At 42.9% G+C, this 17263-nt stretch overlaps 5 protein-coding genes across 7 annotated transcripts in view; 1 reads left to right on the top strand and 4 right to left on the bottom strand.

The window, feature by feature from the left end:
* The window catches only part of LOC115667017 (protein ecdysoneless homolog), a 62241-nt gene extending 60714 nt beyond the window's left edge, over positions 1 to 1527 (top strand). Inside the window, exon 5 of the mRNA XM_056312477.1 lies at positions 1306 to 1527. Coding sequence (XP_056168452.1) covers positions 1306 to 1488 — 183 coding nt within the window. The 3' untranslated portion in view covers positions 1489 to 1527. The remainder of the gene's footprint in view (positions 1 to 1305) is intronic.
* Positions 1528 to 3685: 2158 nt separating this feature from the next.
* LOC115667990 (uncharacterized) lies at positions 3686 to 6471 on the bottom strand. Its single transcript, XM_030589508.2, has 7 exons — positions 6172 to 6471; positions 5891 to 5932; positions 5618 to 5733; positions 5320 to 5425; positions 5084 to 5137; positions 4181 to 4423; positions 3686 to 3827 (listed from the first exon to the last, which is right to left on the bottom strand). The coding sequence occupies exons 1-6, from the start codon at positions 6469 to 6471 to the stop codon at positions 4265 to 4267; spliced, it is 777 nt and encodes a 258-aa protein (XP_030445368.2). The 3' UTR covers positions 3686 to 3827; positions 4181 to 4264.
* A 1256-nt stretch (positions 6472 to 7727) lies between these two features.
* LOC130134625 (uncharacterized) lies at positions 7728 to 10202 on the bottom strand. Of its 2 annotated transcripts, XM_056312398.1 has the most exons (7): positions 9885 to 10202; positions 9551 to 9649; positions 9131 to 9172; positions 8904 to 9048; positions 8425 to 8526; positions 8040 to 8177; positions 7728 to 7956 (listed from the first exon to the last, which is right to left on the bottom strand). In XM_056312398.1, exons 1-6 carry the CDS (start codon positions 10122 to 10124, stop codon positions 8113 to 8115), a joined length of 693 nt encoding a protein of 230 aa, XP_056168373.1. In that variant the 5' UTR covers positions 10125 to 10202; the 3' UTR covers positions 7728 to 7956; positions 8040 to 8112. The 2 variants fall into 2 exon arrangements, with proteins under 2 accessions (XP_056168373.1, XP_056168374.1); XM_056312399.1 differs by lacking the exon at positions 9131 to 9172 and having other exon boundaries at positions 9885 to 10199.
* A 1371-nt stretch (positions 10203 to 11573) lies between these two features.
* On the bottom strand, positions 11574 to 14502 carry LOC130134495 (uncharacterized). 2 transcript variants are annotated; one of them, XM_056312400.1, is made up of 6 exons: positions 13977 to 14502; positions 13643 to 13741; positions 13437 to 13478; positions 13157 to 13301; positions 12554 to 12655; positions 11574 to 11870 (listed from the first exon to the last, which is right to left on the bottom strand). In XM_056312400.1, exons 1-6 carry the CDS (start codon positions 14193 to 14195, stop codon positions 11806 to 11808), a joined length of 672 nt encoding a protein of 223 aa, XP_056168375.1. In that variant the 5' UTR covers positions 14196 to 14502; the 3' UTR covers positions 11574 to 11805. The 2 variants fall into 2 exon arrangements, 1 of the variants encoding a protein (XP_056168375.1); XR_008816808.1 differs by lacking the exon at positions 11574 to 11870 and adding an exon at positions 12752 to 12924 and having other exon boundaries at positions 13977 to 14447.
* Positions 14503 to 14706: 204 nt separating this feature from the next.
* LOC130134406 (uncharacterized) lies at positions 14707 to 17263 on the bottom strand. The gene is made up of 6 exons (XM_030607430.2): positions 16893 to 17263; positions 16529 to 16627; positions 16391 to 16432; positions 16128 to 16272; positions 14982 to 15083; positions 14707 to 14884 (listed from the first exon to the last, which is right to left on the bottom strand). The coding sequence occupies exons 1-6, from the start codon at positions 17109 to 17111 to the stop codon at positions 14820 to 14822; spliced, it is 672 nt and encodes a 223-aa protein (XP_030463290.2). The 5' UTR covers positions 17112 to 17263; the 3' UTR covers positions 14707 to 14819.

Here is a 17263-nt window from a genome sequence, read left to right as displayed (position 1 = left end):
ATAATTTATGTCTAAATATTTTTGCGAACTATGAAAATATTTTGCGTCCATTTACTTTCGTAAGTGGTAGAATTTTGAAGCAGTTGGCAAATGCATAGTCGTAGAATTTTGAAGCAGGTAGAGACAAACCTGCAAGCGCTGACGCCCACAAAACCTGCCTCGATATGAACTGAAACCAGCTCGTTCCAATTGGCCTTATCGAAGCATTTCTTGAATCTTAGAAAAAAAGGGGAAAATTTCAACGTCATGAACGGAAATGGCCTGCAGATTCATCACTCTTCGTGAATGGACTGAAATCAGCAACTCCTTTTTCTTAATCGCAGCCCGGAACCGATGGTTAACAATACACTACACGACATTTTGATAGAACTATATTCTTTTTATTGAATTACATCTTGCGATAGAAACAATTTGACCCTATATTTTTGTAGCTTGAACATCTGCGGTTAGATATTTGAATAATAAAAACCCAATTCAGGTTCGCCAACACGAGAGTCCACTTTCTGTGGTGTCTTTTCATTAAGTTTTTTCTTTGGGATGAGGGGATTGAGTGCTAAAACTTGTCCCGTTGGGACAATTAATTCATAAAAGTTATTAGCATTTTCCGTTTGTCAAGTTATACAAAATTATTGGAATGACTCGATCGCCCAGCTCTCGCCTCTGGCCAGTCCGGCGACCGTCCGGTTGCCGGACCGGCTAGAGGAAGAATTTAGAAAAAAAAAATTTATTAAAAAAATTCGAAAAAAATATTAAAAATTGCCACGTCAGCGTTGGCCGGCACTGACGTGGCCTCTGGCCGGCTGCCACGTCAGTGCCGGCCGGCCAAATGGACTCAATTGATAAGAAGTGAAAAGGTTTATGATTGAATTGGCAAGAAGTGAAAAGGTTTATGACTGAATTGACAAACTTAAAAGGTTTAGGACTGAATTGGCAAAAGTGCAATAGGTTTAGGACCATTTTGACAATTTTCCCTATGGTTAGTTAGCAAGAATAAATTATCTGCGAGGAAAACAAAGTACCCTGTTACAATCAGAGAATTGAGATTAAAATCTATCAATATCCTCGAGTTGTTAGTGAATATGTGTAGCCTTGTGAGGTATTTCTATGCTGTCTCAGCCAGTTCGCTCTTTCCCTTTTATTCAAAACCGTTCTTATCGAACTGACAATGACCTTTGTAATCTAATGTTGGGGAATTGCTGGGGGTTCGTTCCTCATTTTTTGTGTCCGGCTTCTGGGACACCCTTCTATCCCATCCGATTTTTGATGTCCAAACTAAGTTGAGCATCCATGGTGTTTTCGTATCAGGGAGCATCAAGTTCCACCCAAGACATGGACGAGGATTTCACTCCGGTCGACGTGGACGTGAACCTGGTGAAGAGCTTGCTCGACTCCTTCTCTTCCCAAGACGGACTTCCCGGACCGGCCTCGAATTTGCTCGGTCTCATGGGGTTCCGCCTCCCGCAGGACGGCAACAAGGGGAAGAAGTAGTCTCCAGCCTCTTTCCGTTTTCATCAGCACGATGCAGAACTACTCCTGTAAATAGGTCAGTCTTTCGGATATATTGGACGGCTGCATGCTACAATCTTAGAAGAGGGCCCGTGTTTTTCAGTTGTCATGGCGACTGTCGCTTCCACGGCCGTAGGATGTATTATCGACTTGGTCGCGAACACTTTAGAACACTGTGTTTGCACTTTTGAACAAATTATGAAAATAGGTTAACATGATTACATGAGTTTAATATCATCCAAAGGTCATCATGTTAAGATAGATTATGTGGCTGATAATTCTGATAAACAAGTTTTTAGATGTTTTGACTCCCAATTTCCCAAAATCCCAAGCAAGATCTTCTTTGTATTATTCAGGGTTGTTCTTCACCAGCTGGGCATTTACTTTCTAGGCTTTTTTAACTCCTGCTCACTTCCAGGCAAAATTACAATAATGCCCACATTCCCCTCTGATCTTCGCAGCTCGGGCTATCCAATCCGAACCCTTCGATCTCCCATCCGACGGTCCATATCTCCCGTCAATTCGACCACACTATTTGCCGTCGTTTTCGTTTCTTTATTTACCCTGCTCCTCGTTTCTCACGACGAATTAAGAAAAGAGGAGAAAAATCACCATGCGGATGGCGGCGGCGGCGGCGGCGGCGAGGGACCGGGAGCCCAACCACGCGCCGATGGAGGAGGAGCAGCGGCGCGTCGGCCGCACGGCGGCAGGGGGGCTGACCTTCTGGACGTTGTGCCCCTACTGCTACTACGCGCACGAGTACGAGAAGGCGTACGAGGGATGCTGCCTGCGGTGCGCGACCTGCGGGCGGGGCTTCCACGCGGCGGCCATCCGCGCGCCGCCGGAGGCGACCGCGTTCGGCGGCGGCGGCGGCGGGGGGGCGGAGCGCAACGGAGCAGTAGGAGGAGGAGGAGGAGGGGGAGGAGGCCATTATAAATGCCGCTGGGGGCTGTTCCGGCTGAGGTACGAGTTGGGCGCGAGGGAGGAGGGGAGGGGCAAGGAGGAGGGGGAGGAGAAGAAGATAGACGTGGGGGATTATTTGGTGGAGATATCGTCAGAGGACGAAGGAGGGGAAGCTAAGAAGGAGGTGGAGGTAGAAGAAGAAGAGAGGGAGGAGGAGGAGAGCGGTGGGGAGTTGGAGTTGGAGTTGGAGTTCGAGTACGAAGGAGACGACATTCTGGTGAGTGCTTAGACCCAGAGGGACATATCAAGCCTTTTGTTTTTGTGTCCGATATTTGATGCATAGTCACACACGCGCCCTCTCTTTCTCTTCTTGGTTTCTTTTTGGTTGCAAGAACAGTGAAAGTGTGTACAGCGGAAGGAGTACAAAAAAAGAAGAGAGGAGGGATATTGACAAATTGCTGATTTTTGAAATCCAATTTCTCTGTTTGTGTTGGAGAATGGTATTAGAATATATTAGCTTAAAAGTCTTGTTTGACTTGGAAAGAGGAAATAGGTCAACAATACGAGGGGAGAATACAAATGGGTATCGATTGTTTGTTGGGCTTTGTTCCCTTTCTTTGCCGAAGCAGCAGTCGCTGTTTGTGTCTGTATGATGCCTATCAAATGTCACTCTTTTGAACTAGATTTCTATATTTCTGGAAAAACCCTCAACGAATGAGGATACTCATTGTGAATACATGACCAAAGGCATATAAGCGATGCGCCTGTAACGGTTTAAGATGAGCAACAAGGGAGCTTTGCCCTTCGAGAGCTGGACCAGAGCATGAGTCGAGAAATCTTATTAGTCCCCGCCGCAGCCCTGGACCGTCTCATTCTGGCCACCCCAAAGAATTCTGCTTCTACTTTTATTGATTCAATCCGCTCAAAGATCTCAGGGTATTTACTTTGTGGGACTCGCTGATCCGTCCGTCCTCCCACATGATGATGCTGGGAAACCTGCTGTTGATAATCGAAGGACCAACATTGGTTAAGTCTTTGAAATCAGGAAGCCCCGGGAAAATGTCCCAAAATCTCATCAAACAGTGTCGTAAGCACAATAGCCGGCTACGTCGTTTTTTGCACCATAATATAAGTAACCATCTCTATGACTTGAAATTGGATGTACAGCAAAAGAATCTTTCCCCTCCTTCCGATAAACAACGTGCCTTAAAGGCAAAAGAGTGCAGTTTATTTGACCGATCCTAATGATTTCACTGAGGGGCTCTCCGTGACCGACTAATCCATCGGAATCTCCTCCGGAAGGACTCCACGTTGCAAGCAAATCGATCCCTTGAGAATTCCTCAACTTGGCATGTCAAGCAAGATCGACAACAGGCCACTGTCTCGGTAACCATATGATCAAGAGGACATCTACCCACCTGAAATGTTTTGAGCATAATGTCACTTATCAATCGAGAAAAGAACAACCAAGAGACCATAAACTAAAAGTACAAGGTCAGTTGGTCTAGTGATACTTTAAAGCGAGGAAATTTCAATTTAAAACAAATAATTGGATCACTGCTTCACAGAAAAATATTGTACTATGCCTCATTAGGTTTCAATTGCATGCCGCACATATTTGACCAATCTATCCGGGGAAGTCCGGCTTACATTCCCGGCCTTCTCTTTAGACCATATTGTCTTTCTGCTGAGCTTTCTCCATTACGGCAGACTAACCATTTCTTTTGGGCGCGCATTGACCCATTAACTTAGTCCCGGGGAGAAAATTTACCTATTATTTACCAGCATCCTGACATCACAGGATCAGACGCACGGGCAAGACCGTCCTCACAAAAGATAGATGAGCAAGAGTCAGTCAGGATTTATACAACGGAATGTCCCGTCCGCAATGTGCTTTGATAGCTTCTTCCAATTTCTCCATCCGGTCGTAATCAACCTTGAAGGTAACCATGGTAGTAACGTCTTTACCAGTCTCATAGTCCTGCTTGATGTCCTCAGCATGGAAAGCTTGTAACTGGAAAGTCGGAAAGAAATCAAATCAACAGAAGGATAAAGCACGAGAGATATACACTTCCGAACCACTTAAATGTAAAGGAGGCGAGGAAGCAAGGATACTCCAAACTGAAATGCAGTTGACTTAAATATCACGAGCGAGACTACAAATATTCTATACAAATATATATTGGCATGCCCGAAACTGTACTAAGAGAATATAGTGCAAATAGACAGACTGCATTATTTAAAAAAAAAAAAAAAACAAATTTTGGCAACAAATCAGGTAAGCTAACATGTCAAAGGAGCACTGGGTGAGGCAAACTTTGACAGGTTTCCATCTGTCTAATACAGTTGCGGACAGAAAACTCGGAGAAAGAGAAATTGCAAACCATATGAACAATGTTATCTAATTGAGTTATGGAATATAAAGCTAAGGCAGCCATTGGTGGATATACTCTCTTTGAATTCTATCAAACTGATCTCTACCAACACCAACAGTGAAAACTGGTAAATTTCCTTTCCTATGTGGTGGATGCTCAGAGAGAATTTACATGGCTGGACATCCTTAACAAAAATCTATTACCCGAAAACGCGAAAATCCTTGCATAGTTCCTGGTGTGAACAGTAACTTGCTACAAACCCAAATGTTATAGATGATGAATCAGCAATGTCGACTCACCTGATGATATAGAACTCCCAATAGCTCATAAGGAATCTCCACACCCATCGGAACCTACAGATAATTTCACGGAATAGCAATGCATGTCATTTCAAGTGATAAAGAGTAAAGACATTAACACATGAAAGAAAACCTTTTCTACTCGAGTTTAAAGCTTCAACAGACAGAATTGAGTCCGATTCAAAACAGAAAAACGGAGATAAAGTCAGAATCTGCCAAAGGAAATTATATTATACTTTAGATTTCACCAGACAAGTCGGGGCATTCTTTAAGCACTCTGATGCCACTCCACCGTATGCTCTCACCAGCCCTCCGGTACCTAGCTTAATACCTCCAAAGTGCCTAAATTAAAAGCATTAACAATCATGAGAATTCGCATTACACTCAGCCAAGCAGAGACAACTCAGGCTGCGATAGGGAAGAATCTACTGTAAGTGCATCAAATGTTATATGATATCAACACTGAGATGTAAACAAACTTGGGATAGGAAGTTTCTTCCGATATAAACACCCCTCTTCCCAAATATTCTTTACCTTATAACTACAACCATCACTCTATCGATCCCCGAAGATTCAATCGCAGAGTAAATAGGTTTTCCAGCAGTACCCGACGGTTCTCCGTCGTCATTAGACCGAAATTGATCTCCCACCTGCCCTCCAATTGACAAAATGAGCTACATTTAGGCACAAAACCGCGAAGAATATGAAATTAAGCGATTACGCAGCCGATGAACAAAGCAACTATCACTAGCATTGAATATATACAAACCGAAAGCTGAAGCAAATGAAATTTCACATAGAACACACCTTATAAGCCCAACAATTATGAGTCGCCCGCGGATCCCTAACCTAGAAGCCAGAAGAAAAAACCAAAGAATCGGTCAGTCTCGATTGAAATCGCCCTTCGCGAAAACGCATAAACCCTGGAAGATTTTGCACAATTTCGAACAGACATGATTCCAGCAAGCTTCACATCAATTCAATCAGGAAACCTTAGCACGTCCACACAGAAGATTTGCACAATCGAGATGCGAGAAACCCTAAAAATGCGCAGAGCGCGGGCGAAGAATTCTCGAGTGGGCTGGAACCTGGGAGAGAAACGAGAAGGCGGACTGCTCGTCGGAGACGGGGCCGGCGATCGCGATGAATTTGCTCTTCTTGGTCTCTCTCTCCAACGCGACTCTCTCCCTGATCGTCGTGTAAGCACCGCCGCGGCGGCCGGTGCTGCCGCCGGCGGTGCCCGCGGAGGGAGCGGCGGCGGCGGCCGCCATGGCCATCGATCGGCGGGGCCCGACGGCGGCGGCGAAGAGCTGAGAGGGAGAGATGCGGCGGCACACGAGGTGGTGGAAGTCGTGGTGGTGGTGGTGGTTGTAGCCGTTGATGCGCATCGTTTGTGCCACTTCTCCCCGTGACGGGCGTGTCGTTTTTGACAATCCCTCTTACATAAATCGAAGTCTTCTTTTTTTGGCGATTTTTTTCCCTTTTTTTGTTTTTTGCAAATAAAATTCTCTGTCTAATTTAAAAACTTTCGACTTGCATATATTTTCTAATGAAGTCCTTCCGACACTAATTCCGATCAATTTGGGCCGAAGCAGCCGTCAGATCACAATGGGATACGACACGAGGCAAAAGAAATTGCCTCCACGGGCAAGTCACAGTGAAAATTAACCTGAACTTTTTGCCTCTATGGATGAGAGATATGAAAATCATGCCACTGCGAAGAAGTCGCCTGTGGAAAAAAACCATACCGGGCTTCGGCATGGTCTATTGGCCATGTCATCTTGAATTGATCAGGATTGGCGTTAGAATGACATGATTAGAAAAATTGTGTAAGGTTTAAGGGCCTGATTAGACAATTTAATTTTCAATGATTTAATTAGAAAGAGCACGCAACTTGTGAGATGGCAAGAAGCATTTTATCCTTTTCTATAGTCTCGCTTCTTGGGACAATCACTTGAAAAATTACTATTACAACCTTGACAATGAAAATTCCGTTTGGTCACTATAGTCACTTGCAAAAAATACTACTTTCACATGGCAATCAAAGACATCTGTACACACTAAGTAACCGATTGGTATCAGTAACTTTAGCCGTCAAATCGGGTGCTGCAATTTTTATAAGGTGTTTATCAAACAACTTAGAGCTGTGGCAGCTCCGCAACTACAACGAGTTATTATTACTTTTGAAAACTGTCTCATCCAACTTTTAGGTGATACACCTCCATGGTACTTCGAGGAATAGCCACGTCACATCACAACGTCGAATTAGCCACAACCATCATATTTATAATCCGGTTATAGGCCTCGTATGTTTCGCGAAAAATACATTATCTGAAAAATAGTTTTCTAAAAATAATCGCTTGTATTTCTTGAAATAATTTTTCGGTGAAAAATGATTAATCATTGATATCAATTTATGTTTAAATATTTTCGTGGACGATGGAGATTTTTTTTCATTCGTCAAACAAAAGGCACCCATGGACACAAAATAGAACCTGATACAGAACAGGTTCCTTTTATCAATCTGGCCCCAAAATGTAAAGGGTGAAATGACTAAGTGATAGATCACCAAATGAATGCTATTGAGGGGAAGAGATTATGCACAGCATTTTGGGCACAAAACATTGGGAAAAATTCAAGCAGCTTTCAAAGATCATTTCTATTGAGCAAAGATGGGGTTTCACTGCATTTTGCTTGTCTTTCCATGTAATCCTGGAAACAACTTCCTATGAATCCTAATCTACATTGGCAACATAGTCGGCGCGATTAAAACATATAAGGTTTCTCGGTTGGAAACTTATTTTCGTAGCGTACATCCTCTAAATTCGTAGCCGGTTTATAATGTATCTCAAAGCTAGATGCAAAAGGGACATCGTGTGATTGCAACGACGCGTGACACTTAAGATCCTATAGTACCACTTATATATGCAAATTGTTAAGAGATGAGCTCTTACATGCCTTGCCCTTCAAGCTTTCAAATGAGGTTTGTTATTTCATCTCCTTATCTAGTTGCGATAGAAATAATTGATTCATGGAGTGGCAAGGTTCCGGATCCTCTCGATGAAATTGTTGAAAATCTCTAGGCTTTGGTCATCTGCACAAGGGACGGAACGAGAAAAAAGCTCAGAAACGACATATATCTACAGACAAAGAAATATACAGGGGTTCTTAATTAAGAACACGGCGTTCCTATCTCCCTGCAGCATACGAGAGATTATTCCTAAAAAGAAATTATGAATAGAGCGGATTCTCGCCATTCGCTTTTTCCAAATCTATTAATGAAAGTGAAAGTATGAACAGAAGAGGAATTAAAACCATGAGAAAAGAGAGACTATACTAACCGAGCCTGGGGATTGTGTGGCCCTTTGGGTGATGGATGACCATGGGATCCACAAACGAATCGAGGAGAGCAATCGACTCTGGCTTCAGGAAATCATGCTCACCTAACAACACAATAATCACTTCTTAGATATGTTAATTAATGAGGTCATGTTCTTCCAATTTTCATCATAGACCTTGATTATGGTCCCTAAGCTTGATTATGGTCTGCATTCATTTCACAGGACTGGATCAACAGCATTCTGCATGGAGCTGCAACTAAACTCACTTAGACCTTTAGGTATAGGACGGCAGAGAAATCATCACTGATCCTACCTTTTGAAAGCTCGAATTTAGCCTAACGATGTCATGTGTCGGTTGTAACACCTAACTATAACTAACTACCGTTGTTGGATGTCGTCGGACCAGGCTTTGAAGCTGGTAGCGTCAATCGTGATTTTGATCGTAATAGAATTGATGAGAGCTAAGTTTGGGTAGTTACCAAACACATGAAGAGAAGGGCACTTGAGAGGAGCCGAAAACGCGTTAGCTGCCGGCGGGGGCGCACTGAATCTCGACCCGCCGAGCTTAGCCCCAGACATTAGAATCAGAAACTTGATTTTGGGCACCTTGGTCAGTACCAATCCCTGCAAAATTCACCATTTGTTAACTGTGAGAACTCAATCAGAAGCTGTATTGCTTCACATTGGTTTCTTCAAGAATGTGTACCTCCGCCTGCATTCCTACCAATGCAGCAGCTAGAATAGCCCCCTTGTAATCAAAACGCAATAATCTCATAAACATGACGATAGAGTTTTCGTGTGTTCGTTTCTTGTTCTTTTTTTTTTTTTTTTTTTTTTTTTTGATAACCCAGGAAACCCCCGCACGGCCGACAGCCGGGAGGTAAACCCTGGAGGCGACACGTGCTAGCCACCACACACGTGCATCGGTTAAGTCACCCTACGGCGCCCGGGATTCGAACACCCAACCTTTTGCGAGAAGAAGAGTGCCCTTTCCGGCAGCGCCACCCAGGAGAGTGCCCTTTCTTGTTCTTTTTGTGGCCCCAAAGCCTCAAACTTAAGTACTTGAAAACCCAAAAGAAGAAGAAGAAGAAGATGCTCCGTTATCTTTTTGTTGGACCGGAGTCACCTGGGAGAAACCCAGAAAACCATCAAAGGGACCGTTCTTCACCATGAAATCTTCGATGAAGGAGATGCACTCTTCAAAGTGCTCGTACTCTGTGAAATCCTGAATCAGGACACGATGAAGTATCAGATCAAACAATTTCCCTTTTTTCTGGTAAGAACCCGTTTGCTGTAACCATAGCTGCGCTGTGCTACAATCACGTCGTGACATTTCGTAGCACCGTGTGTGGGGTTTTCACATTTATAACCCGTTTTCAAGGTGTCATAGTTCAGGTCGCAACAATATAGTACAGTTATAATTACACCAAACGGGTTCCAAATGAAACTAGAAATTTGACCTGATTGGCTTGGAACCACTCGAAGTAGGGAGGATCGAAGATGCCCTCCACGCTAGACTTGCCCCTGGACGGGTACTGGCCGTCAAGGAACACCAGATCCAGCTTCTCCAGGACAGATTCGGGCCATCTATGGATCTGGGTCTCGAGGATTTTAGCGCTCGTTCTGAACCCGTGGAGGCACAGAATCCTGGGCTTCGCGTGGGCTCGGCCTTCGACCATGGCTTTCGCTGTCTCTACCATCCTGTGAATGAACTATAGAGCAGGAATTGGAGAGGAGTCTCAACTTAAAGGTTTTTGAGTCCTCTCCCCACCAACCACACCCACCAATAAACCTCGAGTCAGGACCCTAGTGCTATTGACCGACCGGTCGGTTTCCTTTTGTGATTCTCTCTTGCAACTTACCACTTGACCTTTCATTATTTTATTTTTTCAAAAGAAAATTGCATTCATTACTCAAAATGATATACAAGAAGTTCATAAATTTTAAGAGTACAAGATATCGAATCCTCGTAAGTATTATTAAACTCCTAGATCTAAATCGGGAGAGAATAGCTCCTAGATCTAAAATTAAATCAAGAGAGATCAAACTCTCAAATCTAGAACTAGACCGGGAGAAAAGAGCTCCCAAATTTAGATCGGGAGAGAAGAAAAATAAAAAAAAGAATAAGAAAACTCAAACAAAATTAACAAGAGAGGGAGGGGAAGGTGATACTAGCTCAAACTCTCCCCCATGGGTGAAGGTTGAAGAAGACTATGGAGAGAGAAGAGAGAGGGAGAGAAAAAGACTTTTCAGTTGCTTGCCCGAGGACCCTTCATTATCCTACCAGGCATACTTGTGTGATATGAATTGAGGCCGAGCCTATGAACCCGTTTTAAAGATAATATCGTCTGTGCATCTATATGACCATATAGATTCGATGGATATCTGTAGACGCAAAGTTTCCTATAACTGTGCTATGAAGTGTCGTAACCTCGGTGTTTAGCTTAAAATAATTGGGGGCAGTTTCCTAAAAGCTGCCATTCAATGTTGCAACCGTGAATGTGCTCCACTTTTAAGGTATCCGCCGAATACTTCGTAGAAGTTGTGGCATCCTTTTTCATAATTGAAACTATTCGGGAAAGTTGTACCGGACAGTCTCCTAGATTGTGATGCTCTCAGGTGAATATTACACGGTAATTGCTTTTAGAGAGGGAATATCCATGACAATTTAAATATTGTAACCAAGGTTTTCCAATTTATATGGCAAGCAGGCCCATCTAATAATTGGAAAATGTACACGAGAAATTTCGATTTTTTGTTTCCCAAATACAAAGAATATAATTTACTTACATATTTGTACGTGTGTTTCGGTGTGCCGGCAAAGATTGTTTCCAATAATATGGTGATGATTTTGCATGTGATAGTATTATTTTCGTGTAGAACTTTATTGAACCACGTGTTAGGTCAACCGGACAAGGCAATCTACCCCATCATTAGAGGTGTGCCAGGTAAGATGGCTGGCAATGACTGAATCACCACGTCAATTATTTCAGGCAAAAATTAATCGGAATGATTTTATTGAAATTTCGGCAAAGGTTTATAACTAAATTGCAAAATTAAAAAGTTTAGGTTTATGTTCGTAGCATGCATTCTTTGGATTTATAACCAGTTTATGTGATCTTGCCAGCGCCCTATTTTCCGATGGATCATTTAGCAATGCGTTGTGCCTTTAGCGGTACTAAATTTTGGGGAAATTACAAGTTACCTCATCCTTGGGAGATTTTTTTGCCTATAGAAGGAGGTACAACACAAATATGCAAATTGTTCAGAGATGAACTTTCCATGCCTTACCCTTCAAGCTCTCTAGAGGCTAAAAAAAGAGAGTGAAATCACGAACGAGAATTGTTGTAATCTACTTAGCTAGTTTCGATAAAGAATGACTCATGTAGTAGGGAGATTCCGGATCTTCTCAATGAAATTGTTGACAATCTCGAGGCTTTGATCATCTGCGTAGGGGAAGAAACAAAAAGAAAACTCAGAGTCAACACGAATCCGTAGAAAGTGAAACATTTAGGCTGCATTTGGTCGACCGGATAAAAGCCATGATAGGATATGTTTTATTATATCCTGTGTTTGGTGGTAGTCCAGTATAGGATAACGTCGGATATAGATCGGATATAGCCCGGATAAAAAAATCCGAGGGGGTGGGATAGACCCGGATAGGATTTCTAATGCCTACTTTTCCAGAAATCCTACGCTCCACTCGCCGTCATCTTCATCCCCACACCGTGTGCGCTTTCACCAAAAAAATTTCTCGGCTTTTTTTCCTTCACCGACTCCTCCGGACCCGTGAATAGCAAAAAAAAAAAATTATCCTATCCGACTTTAAATCCGTAGTCCACCAAACAGTGGATAGGATATGAAGAAATCCTGGGATTTCTTATCTTATCCTATTCAGTCCTATCCTGTTTAGAAATCCGAACAACCAAACGCAGTTTAGGGATTCTCAGAGCACGACGTTCCTATCCCCCAATACACGGGAGATTGATCTCGACAAAATTATGATCGAGTGGATCTTCACCATCTGTTTTGTATGTTCTATTAAATTGATAAAAGCGAAATTAAGAACAAAAGAGGAAATGGAACATCGAGAGAAGAGTGAAATGTATCGATCGGTAGAGACACTGACCGAGTCTGGGGATTGTGTGGCCCTTCGGGTGATGGATGACGATCGGATCCACAAATGAATCGAGCAGAGCGATCGACTCCGGCTTCTGGAAATCGTTCTCACCTAACAACGCAGTAATCACTTCTTAGTTTATCAGTTAATGAGGCCATGATGCGTACCCACTTAATCTATAATCACTTTCTCGGTGGGCTAGTTGACCTTGCCAGCGTTTGAAGAAGCTTGGTTATTACATCATGTGGATCTTCTTGCACATCTTGATGCTGACACTTCTTATTTAGTCCCTAATCTCCGAATTCAAAGTGTAAAAGAAGGATGGATTATATGGTCCAAGTTCTTTTGACAGGAATGGATCGATAGCATTCTACATGAAGCTGCAAGTCTGAACTCATTTAGACCTTTAGGTATAGGACAACACAGAAATCATTACTGATCCTACTTTGAAAGCTGAAATTTAGCCTAACAACGTCGTGCGTTGGCTGCAATGGCTAATTATAGCTAACTAACTCGTCGTTGGGCATGGTTGGACTAGACTTTGAAAGTTGTAGCATGTTAATCGTGATTTGATCGTAATAGAATCGAAGAGAGCTAAGTTCACGTAGTTACCTATAACATGAAGTGAAGGGCACTTGACAGGAGGGGAAAAAGCGTTAGCTGCCAGTGGAGGCGCGCTGAATTTCGATCCGCCGAGCTTAGCCCCGGAAATTAGAATCAGAAACTGGATTTTGGGCACCTTGGTGAGTACCAATCCCTGCAAATTTCAGCATTTTGTTGATTGCAGCAACTCAATCAATAAGTCCTGTTACTTCACATTTTTTTTTAAATTGTGCTTTTACATGGATTTTTGTATCAAATTCATAGACCAAGCAAGATAGAAAACGGTTACCTCTCCCTGCATTCCTGGCAATGCTGCAGCGAGAATAGCTCCCTGGTAATCAAAACATGAAAATCTCATGAACATGACGATGAAGTTGTCATTTGTTCGTCTCTTTTCTTTTCTTCTTGTGGCCCCAAAACCTCCAAAATTAAGAATTTGAACGACCCCCACAATAGAAAAGATGTTGCTTTGTCTTTTCATTTGACCAGACTCACCTGGGAAAATCCCAGTAAACCATCAAATGGACCGTTCTTCACCATGAAATCTTCAATGAAAGCGATGCACTCTTCAAAGTTCTCGTACTCTGTAAAATCCTGAACCCCAACACTCTGAATTATCAGCTCAATGAATTTCCCTTTGTTCTGCTTAGAACCCGTTTCGTGTAGCTATAGCTGCACCGTGCTACAATCGTGTGGTGACATTTCGTAGCACTGTGTGTGCGCCTCACCCCATTTCAAGGTGACATAGTTTTCAAAGATCCGGGTCGCAATGATGTTGGTACAGTTATAGCTCCACCAAATGGAGTTCAAATATAACTGGAAATCTGACCTGATTGGCTTGGAACCACTCGAAGTAGGGAGGATCGAAGATGCCCTCCACGCCGGACCTGCCCGTGGACGGGTACGGGGCATCGAGGTACACCAGATCCAGCTTCTCCAGGACGGATTCAGGCCATTTATGGATCTGCGTCTCGAGGATCTTAGCGCTGGTTCTGAACCCGTGGAGGCACAGGATCCTGGGCTTCTCACGGGCTCGGCTTTCGGTCATCGCTTTCGCTTGCTCTGCTATCCTGGGAATGAACCGGAGCAGGAATTGGAGAGGAGTCTCAACGGCGAAGTTAATCCTCTGGTTTTCGGCCAGTTCTCTCTATAGTCCATGTGATATAATCTGTTCAAAGCCTAACTTGGATTGATGACCCGTTCGCTCCGGCTCTTAAAGAATCCCCACCAACCCCACCCACCAATAAATCTCCAGTTTGGACCCTAGTGCTATTGATCAACCGACCGCTTTAACTTGTGCTTCTCTGTCTCAACTCGCAATTTGACCCTTCATTATCTTTACCAATTGAAAATTGTGTGATGTTGATTCAGGCCGGGCATATCGAACCATTTAAAGATTATGTCCGAAGAGTTTGCTTTTAACATAAAACTAGCGTAGAACTCGGGCGTCGCATGCGTGGAGCAGAGCGGGCATCTTCAATTGAAGTCCCATCAGAACATGAAATGAAAGTCTGAAACAAAACGAATATTAGCCAATTGTGTTACCACGGATAGCTATGTTCATGCTAAAGATAGTAGTAGATTTTTTTCGGAGCAGATTCGTTAAGAAGAAGTGAAAATCTCTGTTGAGAATCACTATCATCATCGTAGCTGAGTTGAAAGAAAGCGTGACTCATGCAGCAGCCAAATTCTGGATCTTCTCGATGAAATTCTGCGCAATCTCTAGGCTCTGATTATCTGCGCGAAGGGTCGAACATAAAAGAGAACTAAGCTCTAGCTTAGATGGATTGAAACAACGAGAAAACGAGACCTAGACAATTAGTAGGGCACAAACCAAGGTTGGGGACTGTGTGGCCCTCCGGATGATGAATGACTAGCGGATCCACAAATAAATCAAGCAGAGCAATTCCCTCCGTCTTCTGGAAATCGGTTTCACCTACACCATTATAATGACATCTGCATAAATAGTGTTGGGTATATTCTTCAAAGGATGTCATGTGTATATGCTTAAAGTCCGTTTGGTATAATCTTCATAATACCTTTTTCATCAGAGTAATGTACGAAAAAGATGCTTCTTCCGCACAACGTGCAAGTATACGACCAATTTCGGTAAAATGAAGTGAAAATGTTGGTTCACAACCTCCTTTAGAACAATTACCTTTTTCATTGGAGTAATGTACGTAAAAGATGCTTCTGCACAACGTGCGAGTATACGACCAATTTCGGTAAAATGAAGTGAAATGTTGGTTCACAACCTCCTTTAGAACAATTGGCTTTGAGCGGAATGGATAATTTTCCCGTGGAATTCTTAAGAGGGAGAAGATAACTTACGGTGCAAGACTCCTTCAACATCGTGTCATGCAAGGACACTAATGTGGCAGCTGCAGAGAACACAAGGCCTATGATTCTATTGTAGCTAATCTCATGTGAGACCTTTAGCCATGTAATAGTAGGAACATTATCCACCATCTCACTTCCAATAGCCGAATTTAGCCCATCCCTCACCTTTTCAGTAGACATGTCAAACTGGTGGGTCGGGTCGGATTTGGGTTGGGTCATAAATGGTCCAACCTAAATTTACCCATTAATTCGTTTATGACCCATCTATTTATAATATAAATCTATTGACCCATAGATTTTTTTTTTTTTAGATGACCTGACCTATATTGTTAAAATATTTTCATATTTAACGCAATGTAGGAAATTCATATCCAAATTGAAGTAAGAGCGCGGAGTGAGTGAGTGAGAGCGAGAGAGAATGAAAATAAAGTCATAGAGATGGGTCGGGTATAAGTAAATTATAAACCCATTTATGACATAGTTATGACTTACTGAACACTCATATTATGTTTAAACCCATTTACCTAATGTAATTAATCAATATAATAACTCATCCCATTATTTATGGATTTATACTTTCACAGAGAAGTATAGCATGGATCTTAATAGAATCCAAGAAAGCTAAAGTTTAGGTAGTTACCGATAACATGAAGAGACGGGCACTCGATAGGAGTGGAAAATGCGTTAGTGGCCAGCCTAGGCGCACTGTATTTTGATCCACCCAACTTAGCCCCAGAAACTAGAATCACAAACTTAATTTTGGGCACCATTGTGAGTACCAATCCCTGCAAATTTCTGCATTTCTTAAATTCATCAACTTGACAAAGAAATTATTTGCTTCTGTTCCATTTTGTGTCGATTTCGACGTCGGTTTCAAATTCATGGAACTAGAATATGTCTTACCTTCCCCTGCATTCCTGGCAATGCAGCAGACAGAGCTGCCCCCTGGTACCAAAATCACTGATCAACACAAAAAAATGAAGAATATTTGAACAACCGAAATGGAAATGCTGCTTTGTCCTTTCATTTGGCTGGACTCACCTGGGAAAAACCCAGTAAACCATCAAAGGGACCGTTCTTCACCATGAAATCTTCAATGAAGGCGATGCACTCTTCGAAGTTCTCGTACTCTGTAAAATCCTGAATCAGAATGCGAATCATCAGTTCGAAGAACTTCCCTCTATCTGCCAAGAACCCGTTTGGTCTGGCTATAGCTGCACCATGCTACAATCTTGTCCTGACATTTTATAGCACTGTATGTGGGGTTTTCAAATTCATAACTGGTGTACACTTTATGCTGCCTCACCCAATTTCAAGGTGTTAATGTTTTCCGAAGATCACGTCGCAACGTTATAGTAGAGTTATAGTCACACAAATGGAGTCCTAATGAAACTCGAAATCTGACCTGATTGCCCTGGAACCACTCGAAGTAGGGAGGATCGAAGATGCCCTCCACGCCAGACTTGCCTCTGGACGGGTAAGGGGCGTCGAGGAACACCAGGTCCAGCTTCTCCAGGACGGATTCGGGCCACTGATGGATCTGCGTCTCGAGGATCTTAGCGCTCATCCTGAAACCGTGGAGGCACAAGATCCTGGGCTTCTTGCGGGCTCGGCTTTCGGCCATCGCTTTGGCTTTCTCTACTATCTTGGGAGGGAAATACAGCAGGAATTTAAAAGGAGTCTCAGCTAAAAGTGCACTCTTCTGGTTATTGGCTAATTCTCTCTATAGGACCTTTGACATAATTTGTTCATAGCTTAACTTGTATTCATGACCAT

This window comes from Syzygium oleosum, unplaced genomic scaffold (genome assembly GCF_021117445.2).
Source record: "Syzygium oleosum isolate NSW1041296 unplaced genomic scaffold, Sole_v2.1 Sole_v2.06, whole genome shotgun sequence".
Classification (NCBI taxonomy): Eukaryota; Viridiplantae; Streptophyta; class Magnoliopsida; order Myrtales; family Myrtaceae; genus Syzygium; species Syzygium oleosum.
This window is presented reverse-complemented; position numbering and strand designations above follow the sequence as displayed.

What these genes read in the sequence shown, in the direction of transcription:
- LOC115667990 (XM_030589508.2), bottom strand. Translation starts at nt 6,471, where the DNA reads ATGCGCATCAACGGCTACAACCACCACCACCACCACGACTTCCACCAC. An exon ending in CCTTCTCGTTTCTCTCCCAG is followed by an intron (nt 5,933 to 6,171) that starts GTTCCAGCCCAC and finishes TCTGGCTTCTAG; the next exon opens with GTTAGGGATCCGCGGGCGAC. An exon ending in GTGATGGTTGTAGTTATAAG is followed by an intron (nt 5,426 to 5,617) that starts GTAAAGAATATT and finishes CTTTTAATTTAG; the next exon opens with GCACTTTGGAGGTATTAAGC.
- LOC130134625 (XM_056312398.1), bottom strand. Translation starts at nt 10,124, where the DNA reads ATGGTAGAGACAGCGAAAGCCATGGTCGAAGGCCGAGCCCACGCGAAG. An exon ending in GTTTTCTGGGTTTCTCCCAG is followed by an intron (nt 9,173 to 9,550) that starts GTGACTCCGGTC and finishes TTTGATTACAAG; the next exon opens with GGGGCTATTCTAGCTGCTGC. An exon ending in TGGTAGGAATGCAGGCGGAG is followed by an intron (nt 9,049 to 9,130) that starts GTACACATTCTT and finishes TGAATTTTGCAG; the next exon opens with GGATTGGTACTGACCAAGGT.
- LOC130134495 (XM_056312400.1), bottom strand. Translation starts at nt 14,195, where the DNA reads ATGACCGAAAGCCGAGCCCGTGAGAAGCCCAGGATCCTGTGCCTCCAC. An exon ending in GTTTACTGGGATTTTCCCAG is followed by an intron (nt 13,479 to 13,642) that starts GTGAGTCTGGTC and finishes TTTGATTACCAG; the next exon opens with GGAGCTATTCTCGCTGCAGC. An exon ending in TGCCAGGAATGCAGGGAGAG is followed by an intron (nt 13,302 to 13,436) that starts GTAACCGTTTTC and finishes TGAAATTTGCAG; the next exon opens with GGATTGGTACTCACCAAGGT.
- LOC130134406 (XM_030607430.2), bottom strand. Translation starts at nt 17,111, where the DNA reads ATGGCCGAAAGCCGAGCCCGCAAGAAGCCCAGGATCTTGTGCCTCCAC. An exon ending in AGTGGTTCCAGGGCAATCAG is followed by an intron (nt 16,628 to 16,892) that starts GTCAGATTTCGA and finishes ATTCTGATTCAG; the next exon opens with GATTTTACAGAGTACGAGAA. An exon ending in CCACACAGTCCCCAACCTTG is followed by an intron (nt 14,885 to 14,981) that starts GTTTGTGCCCTA and finishes CCCTTCGCGCAG; the next exon opens with ATAATCAGAGCCTAGAGATT.